Source organism: Salmo salar, chromosome ssa16 (assembly GCF_905237065.1).
Source record: "Salmo salar chromosome ssa16, Ssal_v3.1, whole genome shotgun sequence".
Taxonomy (NCBI): Eukaryota; Metazoa; Chordata; class Actinopteri; order Salmoniformes; family Salmonidae; genus Salmo; species Salmo salar.
This window is the reverse complement of record NC_059457.1, coordinates 75,031,815-75,041,963: the sequence shown is the minus strand read 5'-3', so window position 1 is coordinate 75,041,963 and position 10,149 is coordinate 75,031,815. Positions and strand designations below refer to the sequence as shown.

At 40.4% G+C, this 10,149-nt stretch overlaps 1 protein-coding gene across 2 annotated transcripts; it reads left to right on the top strand.

Moving 5' to 3' along the window:
- Positions 1 to 13: 13 nt before the first annotated feature.
- On the top strand, positions 14 to 10,134 carry LOC106575546 (dTDP-D-glucose 4,6-dehydratase). Of its 2 annotated transcripts, none has more exons than XM_014152107.2 (12): positions 14 to 417; positions 579 to 645; positions 1,308 to 1,376; positions 4,806 to 4,896; positions 5,025 to 5,167; positions 5,363 to 5,461; positions 5,567 to 5,626; positions 7,584 to 7,627; positions 7,737 to 7,902; positions 9,373 to 9,440; positions 9,575 to 9,672; positions 9,782 to 10,134. In XM_014152107.2, exons 1-12 carry the CDS (start codon positions 371 to 373, stop codon positions 9,871 to 9,873), a joined length of 1,044 nt encoding a protein of 347 aa, XP_014007582.1. In that variant the 5' UTR covers positions 14 to 370; the 3' UTR covers positions 9,874 to 10,134. The 2 variants fall into 2 exon arrangements, with proteins under 2 accessions (XP_014007582.1, XP_014007583.1); XM_014152108.2 differs by having other exon boundaries at positions 15 to 417; positions 9,385 to 9,440.
- The last annotated feature ends 15 nt before the right edge of the window (positions 10,135 to 10,149 follow it).

The window sequence follows — 10,149 nt, the reverse complement described above, 5'->3', positions numbered from 1 at the left end:
ATAAAGCGACAAAAGACTGTCGCAAAAGTTGCACATTACATTTTGCTGATGTGGTTTGTACAGTATCAACTGCTTCTGACATGAGCTGGTGACAACACAAACATCTGAGTAATGTTATCTAACTGTTCGTTAACGTGTTGTCGATGTCGTTCGCTTTAGAATGGCCTCAATCACTTAAAATCAGTTCCCGCATATAGTTTATGAGATTATCTCTTGTTTACTCAACAATAAGACACACCAGCACAGGTAAGCTAGTTAGCTAGCTAAGGTAGGCATAACTTATGTCGCTAGGAGAGTGCCTTTGGGCTTCAATGAAAACTGAAGATCCAGGAGAAGAGTTTTGAGGAGACATCAATCAGGTTGTGCGGGGATGGACTTTGTCAAAACGGTCCTGGTGACTGGAGGGGCAGGTTTCATGTAAGTTAGCAAATCATCATCATCATCATAATGACAATCAGTAGTGTTCTGATAAAGACTTAAACTACAGAAAACAAGCAAGTTGAATCTACAATGTATGTCAAATATGAGATTTCATTGCATACTATACATGTTTCATCTGTAACTCTTTCCCAATACAGCGGGTCCCATTTTGTCTGCTCCCTAGTCAACAGGCATCCAGATTGGCGTATCATCAACTTTGACAATGTAAGTAGGAGCTAAATGTGCTTTCCTGTAACGACAGATTCAAGCCCTGTTCAAGCTGGGCCCTCTCGTTCCCTTTGCAGCCAAGGTACAACATAGACATTGGACACTGGTCACTTTAATAATGTTTACATACTGTTTTACCCACTACATATGTATATACTGTATTCTAGTTAAGGCCATCCTATTCAACTATTGCTGTACATAAACTATTCTATCCTACGTATTCTTCAGATATACTACATATTGTATCCATATACTGTCCATAATTACAGTAGTCCAGCTGTCCATATATATTTATACTCCGGACTCCGACATTGCTCGTCCTAATATTTCTATATTTCTTAATACCATTCTTTTACATTTTTAGACATGTGTGTGTTGTTAGATATTACTGCACTGTTGGAGCTAGGAACACAAGCATTTTGCTACACCCGCGATAACATCTGCTAAATATGTGTATGTGACCAATATAATTTGATTTGATTTGACAACACATTTCACTGCACATATCCGGTGTATGTGACAACAAAATAAAAAATGTAAATAAAAAAAACAGTGAAGCTTATTTCCTGTACACCCTGACTACTACACTATGTGACTGCAGAATTCCAAGTTGTCATCATTTCCTGGGAGTGACTGTAACTTTTCCTGGTCCCATACAGCTGGACTACTGTTCCAATCTCAGGAACCTGGAGTCTGTAGAGGAGAATGAGAACTACACCTTTATCAGGGTGAGAGAACTGCCAAGTCCTGCTCTTATGTAACATCACTGTATATGGAGTGCCAGTGGTACGAGACAGGGATGTCCTCTCTCCCCTCCTGTTTGCACTGGCAATTGAACCGCTTGCGGAAATAATTAGACAGGACTCAAATGTAACAGGTATCCGTATTGATAAACATGAATATGAACTAATTTGCCGACAATCTTCTGATATACCTGACTAATATTTTAAACTCAATGTCCCCCTTGTTCAAAATATTTTCGGAATACTCAAAAATCTAAGGATATGAAATTAACATTGCAAAAAACGAAATAATGGCAATTAGAAAAATAATAACTCATGAACTACAGCAATCCTTTGTGGACCACAAAAAATATGAAATACTTAGGATGCTTAATAAGTGACAACAAACAACAAATATATAAAGTTAACTGTATTCCATTACTCAACAACATGAAAGCAGATCTAATTAAATGGAACAATCTCCCCATAAATCTTACAGGTAGAATAAACCTCTTTAGAATGGCATGGCTCCCAAAGTTTTTATATTTTACTCTACAAAAATATGAAAGCAACATGCAACAATTTCAAATATTTTGCTGAGTTAGAGTTCATATAAGGAAATCAGTCAATTGAAATGAATTCATTAGACCTGAATCTATGGATTTCACATGACTGGGAGTACAGATATGCATCTGTTGGTCACAGATGCCTTAAAAAAAGGTAGGGGCATGGATCAGAAACCAGTCCGTATCTGGTGTGACCACCATTTGCCTCATGCAGCATGACACATCGTCTTCGCAAAGAGTTGATCAGGCTGTTGATTTTGGCCTGTGGAATGTTGTCCCACTCCTCTTCAGAGGCTGTGCGAAGTTTCTGGATATTGGCGAGAACTGGAACACGCTGTCATACACGTCGATCCAGAGTACCCAAACATGCTCAATGGGTGACGCGTCTGGTGAGTGTGCAGGCCATGGAAGAACATGGAAATGTTTTGCTTCCAGGAATTTTGTACAGATCCTTGCGACATGGGGCCGTGCATTGAACTCCAGAGTGGCGCAGTGGTCTAAGGCACTGCATCTCAGTGCAAGAGATGTCACTATAGTCCCTGGTTCGAATCCAGGCTGTATCACATCTGGCCGTGATTGGGAGTCCCATAGGACGGCGCACTATTGGCCCAGCCTCGTCCGGGTTTGGCCGGGGTAGGCCGTTATTGTAAATAAGAATTTGTTCTTAACTGACGTGCCTAGTTAAATAAAGGTACAAATAAAATCAAAATTATCATACTGAAAAATGAGGTGATGGCGGCGGATGAATGGCACGACAATGGGCCTCAAGATCTTGTCATGGTATCGCTGTGCATTAAAATTGCCATTAATAAAATGCTATTGTGTTCATTGTTCGTAGCTTATGCCTGCCTGCCCGCCCATACCATAACCCCACCGCCACCCATGGGGCTCTCTGTTCACAACGTTGACATCAGCAAACCACTCATCCACATGACTCCATACATGTGGTCTGCAGTTGAGGCCAGTTGACGTACTGACAAATTCTCTAAAACAACATTGGACGCGACTTACGGTAGAGAAATGAACATTCAATTATCTGGCAACAGCTATGGTGGACAGTCCTGCAGTCAGCCTGCCAATTACACGCTCCCTCAACATCTGTGGAATTGTGTTGTGTGACAAAACTGCACAATTTAGAGTGGCCTTTAATTGTCTGCAGCACAAGGTGCACCTGTGTAATGGCCATGCTGTTTAATCAGCTTCTTTATATGTCACACATGTCAGGTGGATTATCTTTGCAAAGGAGAAATGCTCACTAACAGGGATGTAAACAAATGTGTGCACAACATTTGAGAGAGAAAAGGTTTCTGTGGGTATGGAACATTTCTCTGATCTTTTATTTCAGCTCATGAAACATGGGACCAACATTTTACATACATATATTTTTGTCCTGTGTATTTTCAGTTATATACCAATTACCCCACTGAAGACAGTATTTACAAATGTATACTCGGCCATAAAAGACTTCATGTGGGCAAATACCACTGAATAAAAAGGATAGTTTAACATCTTCCTAAGTCTGAGGGTGTTTTTTAACTTTCCAGATTTGGAACGGTATCAATTCGCCAGCCAAGGCTTTTACTTGCAACATGTTGTTAAATACACTAAAGAGGAACAATGGGTACATATTGAAGATGCGCATGCTCATCCCCAGAATCTTTTTATGTGTCTGTTTTCAAAGGATGGAGCTAAGAACATGAACAACTTCATAGTTAACAACACTGTAACAACATGGAAGAAAATTAAACGGATTCTACAAGAACCAATTTCACTCCCTCCTGAACAATCCTTGGATAGCTTTTCAGAATTCACTGATAAATTGGCCCACATGGAAAACTGAAGGCATAGAAACCATAAATTACATGGTAATAGGAAATACAATTATTTCCATGACAGAATTAAAAATACATTTTGGACAGACCAATGTAGACAATTTCAAATAAATGCAACTTAAAGGTTTTATATCTCTAAATTCTGACCTGAAAGCTTTTGGACATCAGAGCAATGTTGAGGGAATCCTATTTGAGTCAGGAAAAGATACTCATATGAAAGGTAATATATACAAACCATTGCACAAAAAAAGCCTATTGAACAAACAATGTCTTAGAAAAAAAAGATAGAAACTATTGGAACCAAGACTTAAAAATAACTGATATTGACACAAGATGGAGGGAGTGTTGGAACATAACAAACAAAATGACAGTTAATGACAATATACACTTAATCCAGTATAACCTAATGTATACAATGTATTATACGAGAGACAAAATTCACAAATTCTACAGCACAACGGCAGAGTAATGTCTTAAGTGTAAAACTAACAATGACTCAATAATTCATGCCTTCTGGGAGTGCTATGGTCCAACAGTTATGGGTGGAGTTAGAAAGCTAGTTGTCAGAAGTTGTACAATGTAAGTTTACTTTTAATCCCGTCTTTCTGCATATTTCAAGACATGACATATAGGGGTGCGGTAAGATACCGAATGGGTTCGACAATTATATTGAATAAACTATTACTTAAATACTGGCAGTCAAATGATACTCCAACTTTAAGAGAATGGAAGAATCAAATGCTTTATTATTTAAATATTGTAAAAAAATCTGTCTCGGACGGAAACAAAAGAACACAATTTGAAGTCATATGGGGCAGAGTCTTAAAAGTGTTACAAACAACATATGGTGTTGTTACAGTGGGAAAATTTGGGTCTGAGTAAGTATGATGTGATTAATGTTTGGAAATGTATGAATGTTAAGTTGTTTATTTTTTTTGTCTATGTATGTTTTTGTTTATTGTAAAAAATATATATATAAAAAAAAATCAAACTGCTAGCTTGAATATGTGTCATGGTTTGTCCCTTTTCTTTAACAGGGGGATATATGCAATCCATGCTTGTTAAAACACATGTTTGCCACAGAAAACATCCACATCGTCTTTCACTTTGCGGCTCAAACACATGTTGGTAAGAAAGGACGTTTTACTGTTTAGATTGTGTTGTTACCATGCCAAAACAATCAAAGGCATTGCTGACAACACTCAGTGACCCATAGAGCAAGACATTCATCCATGTGTTTCTGTGGCCCCTTTCAGAGACGTCCTTCATATGGCCGTCCAGATACCACATGGTGAACGTGGAGGGGACAAGGGTGCTACTGAAAGCAGCTTTTGAGGCCAAGGTGGAGAAGTTTATTTACATTAGTACAGATGAGGTGTATGGAGAGAGTCTGTATAAGGTCAGTCCACTCATATCATTTTCACTGATATCCTGACATAATTATAACTTTTTGTAAGGTGTATGCCACATTTACATTTGAACTCCCAAGTTTTTGAGTGCCACTTCTCAACTTCTTTTGCCACTTTTTAAGGTTCTTTGTCTGCAGTACTGTCAGTCCCCGGTGATAAAAGCGGTCTCTTTTACCCCCATGTAGGAATTAGATGAAACCAGCCCAAGAAGACCCAGCAACCCATACTCTGTGTCTAAAGCAGCTGCTGAGTGTCTTGTATTGTCCTACAGGGAGAGACACAAGGTAGTAAATATTGTCAACAGACATACCACAATTAGAACCAAGTTTTTCTGAGGCATGTACACATTTTTGTATTATTTTGTGTTAATATTTGGCTTTTTCTTTCAGTTTCCTGTTATAATAACAAGGAGCAATAATGTCTATGGACCCAGACAGTACTTGGAGAAGGTCAATATAGTGTCTATATTCTATGTCAGTGGTTCCCAACCTTTTTCGGTTACTGTACCACCAACTGAATTTTGCTCTGCCCGGAGTACCTCTGAAGTACAGTGGGGGAAAAAAGTATTTGATCACCTGCTGATTTTGTACGTTTGCCCATTTACAAAGAAATGATCAGTCTATAATTTTAATGGTAGATGTATATATTGTAAAGTGGTTGTTCCACTGGATATTATAAGGTGAATGCACCAATTTGTAAGTCGCTCTGGATAAGAGTGTCTGCTAAATTACTTAAATGTAAATGTATATGAACAGTGAGAGACAGAATAACAACCAAAAAATCCAGAAAAACGCATGTCAAAAATGTTATAAAATGATTTGCATTTTAATGAGGGAAATAAGTATTTGACCCCTCTGCAAAACATGACTTAGCACTTGGTGGCAAAACCCTTGTTGGCAATCACAGAGGTCAGATGTTTCTTGTAGTTGGCCACCAGGTTTGCACACATCTCAGGAGGGATTTTGTCCCACTCCTCTTTGCAGATCTTCTCCAAGTCATTAAGGTTTCGAGGCTGACGTTTGGCAACTCGAACCTTCAGCTCCCTCCACAGATTTTCTATGGGATTAAGGTCTGGAGACTGGCTAGGCCACTCCAGGACCTTAATATGCTTCTTCTTGAGCCACTCCCTTGTTGCCTTGGCCGTGTGTTTTGGGTCATTGTCATGCTGGAATACCCATCCACGACCCATTTTCAATGCCCTGGCTGAGGGAAGGAGGTTCTCACCCAAGATTTGACAGTACATGGCCCCACCAAATGATGCGGTGAAGTTGTCCTGTCCCCTTAGCAGAAAAACACCCCCAAAGCATAATGTTTCCACCTCCATGTTTGACAGTGGAGATGGTGTTCTTGGGGTCATAGGCAGCATTCCTCCTCCTCCAAACACGTTGAGTTGATGCCAAAGAGCTCCATTTTGGTCTCATCTGACCACAACACTTTCACCAGTTGTCCTCTGAATCATTCAGATGTTCATTGGCAAACTTCAGACGGGCCTGTATATGTATTCTTGAGCAGGGGGACATTGCGGGCGCTGCAGGATTTCAGTCCTTCACGGCGTAGTGTGTTACCAATTGTTTTCTTGGTGACAATGGTCCCAGCTGCCTTGAGATCATTGACAAGCTCCTCCCATGTAGTTCTGGGCTGATTCTTCACTGTTCTCATGATCATTGCAACCCCACGAGGTGAGATCTTGCATGGAGCCCCAGGCCAAGGGATATTGACAGTTCTTTTGTGTTTCTTCCATTTGCGAATAATCGCACCAAATGTTGTCACCTTCTCACCAAGCTGCTTGGCGATGGTCTTGTAGCCCATTCCAGCCTTGTGTAGGTCTACAATCTTGTCCCTGACATCCTTGGAGAGCTCTTTGGTCTTGGCCATGGTGGAGAGTTTGGAATCTTGATTGATTGATTGCTTCTGTGGACAGGTGTCTTTTTTACAGGTAACAAGCTGCGGTTAGGAGCACTGCCTTTAAGAGTGTGCGCTTAATCTCAGCTCTTTACCTGTATAAAAGACACCTGGGAGACAGAAATCTTTCTGATTGAGAGGGGGTCAAATACTTATTTCCCTCATTAAAATGCAAATCAATTTATAAAATTTTTGACATGCGTTTTCTGGATATTTTTGTTGTTATTCTGTCTCTCACTGTTCAAATAAACCTACCATTAAAATGATAGACTGATCCTTTCTTTATCAGTGGGCAAACGTACAGAATCAGCAGGGGATCAAATACTTTTCCCCCCCACTGTACCCCCTAATGTGCATTTTACCAGTAACCCTATGGTTTCATGAGTCTTCTCAAGTACCCCTAGAGGTCCTAGTACCCCTGGTTGTGAACCACAGTTCTATATATTTCTGTTGTGTGTCTGGTCTTTTAAGATGTCTCAACAAATGTTTTTTTTTTACACCCAGGTCATTCCAAAATTCGTGTCCTTCCTTCAGCTGAACAAAAAATGGTAAATACTTTAAGAGAGCACTGACATCATCCCAGACTATGTGGACATGTTTTACTTCATATATTGTTTCAAATAAAGCCTACATATCCCATGCTCCTCTCTGCCACAGTACCATCCAAGGGACCAGCCCCCAATCTCGCCACTTCCTGTACGTGGATGATGCCATTGAAGCATTCCACACCATCCTGGAGAGGGGGATGGTGGGAGAAACCTACAACATTGGAACCAACTTCGAGATATCCATCATTCAACTAGCCAGAGAACTTATCAAGATGGTAGGATATCCATCATTCAACTAGCCAGAGAACTTATCGAGATGGTAGGATATCCATCATTCAACTAGCCAGAGAACTTATCAAGATGGTAGGATATCCATCATTCAACTAGCCAGAGAACTTATCAAGATGGTAGGATATCCATCATTCAACTAGCCAGAGAACTTATCGAGATGGTAGGATATCCATCATTCAACTAGCCAGAGAACTTATCAAGATGGTAGGATATCCATCATTCAACTAGCCAGAGAACTTATCAAGATGGTAGGATATCCATCATTCAACTAGCCAGAGAACTTATCGAGATGGTAGGATATCCATCATTCAACTAGCCAGAGAACTTATCAAGATGGTAGGATATCCATCATTCAACTAGCCAGAGAACTTATCGAGATGGTAGGATATCCATCATTCAACTAGCCAGAGAACTTATCGAGATGGTAGGATATCCATCATTCAACTAGCCAGAGAACTTATCGAGATGGTAGGATATCCATCATTCAACTAGCCAGAGAACTTATCAAGATGGTAGGATATCCATCATTCAACTAGCCAGAGAACTTATCGAGATGGTAGGATATCCATCATTCAACTAGCCAGAGAACTTATCGAGATGGTAGGATATCCATCATTCAACTAGCCAGAGAACTTATCAAGATGGTAGGATATCCATCATTCAACTAGCCAGAGAACTTATCAAGATGGTAGGATATCCATCATTCAACTAGCCAGAGAACTTATCAAGATGGTAGGATATCCATCATTCAACTAGCCAGAGAACTTATCGAGATGGTAGGATATCCATCATTCAACTAGCCAGAGAACTTATCGAGATGGTAGGATATCCATCATTCAACTAGCCAGAGAACTTATCGAGATGGTAGGATATCCATCATTCAACTAGCCAGAGAACTTATCGAGATGGTAGGATATCCATCATTCAACTAGCCAGAGAACTTATCGAGATGGTAGGATATCCATCATTCAACTAGCCAGAGAACTTATCGAGATGGTAGGATATCCATCATTCAACTAGCCAGAGAACTTATCGAGATGGTAGGATATCCATCATTCAACTAGCCAGAGAACTTATCGAGATGGTAGGATATCCATCATTCAACTAGCCAGAGAACTTATCGAGATGGTAGGATATCCATCATTCAACTAGCCAGAGAACTTATCAAGATGGTAGGATATCCATCATTCAACTAGCCAGAGAACTTATCAAGATGGTAGGATATCCATCATTCAACTAGCCAGAGAACTTATCAAGATGGTAGGATATCCATCATTCAACTAGCCAGAGAACTTATCAAGATGGTAGGATATCCATCATTCAACTAGCCAGAGAACTTATCAAGATGGTAGGATATCCATCATTCAACTAGCCAGAGAACTTATCATGATGGTAGGTGAAGTGTGTGTCTGGTCACTCTGTAGTCCTCTTCACTGAAAGACATCTGCTAATAGTGTGTGTTACAGGTCAGGCATGTACCTGATGCAGAACTGGACGATTGGCTGGAGTTTGTGCCTGACCGGTGAGTGAAGTATAAGGGGATCACACTAAACACTTTCCAGAGCATGTCTTCGCCATGGAAACCAGTGTGAGAAAGGCAGGCTGTGTGATAGGCTCCTAAGACACTGACATTGTTGAACCTCTCACCCACCCAAGGCCAGTGGTTGACCTGAGGTACCCTGTGAACTGTGAGAAGCTGTGGAGGCTGGGCTGGAAGCCTGCAGTGTCATGGGCAGAGGGCATCAGAAGGACAGGTACAGTACATGAACACATTACTGTATGGATTCCTTAGATTGACTTTCATATATTTTAGCACAAGGGGTGAATCTCTAAAGTGTCTTCTCCTTCATTTGTTTTTCACAGTCAAATGGTACCAAGAGAATCCAGACTTCTGGCCAGATGTCAAAACAGAAGACCAACCAATTACCTTTGAGCCCGATACCAGAGACCAATAAGCACATAGATCCGCTTCCTGTATTCATGGTCACCAACCCTGTTCCTGGAGAGCTACAGGGTGTGCTGGCTTTCGTTCCAGCCCTGTATTAACACACCTGGTTCAATTAATCAGTCTTAATTAGGGCTATTGACCTCCACTAGTCAAACCATCATCTCAATCACTGTGGGTGTGCAAGGGAACACTTATTTTTGTAAATGTTTTACTAATGAAGGTGGAATGTAATATATTTATCATAGTCAATAAATAACTATAGCGCAGGCTTGAATGTTGAATA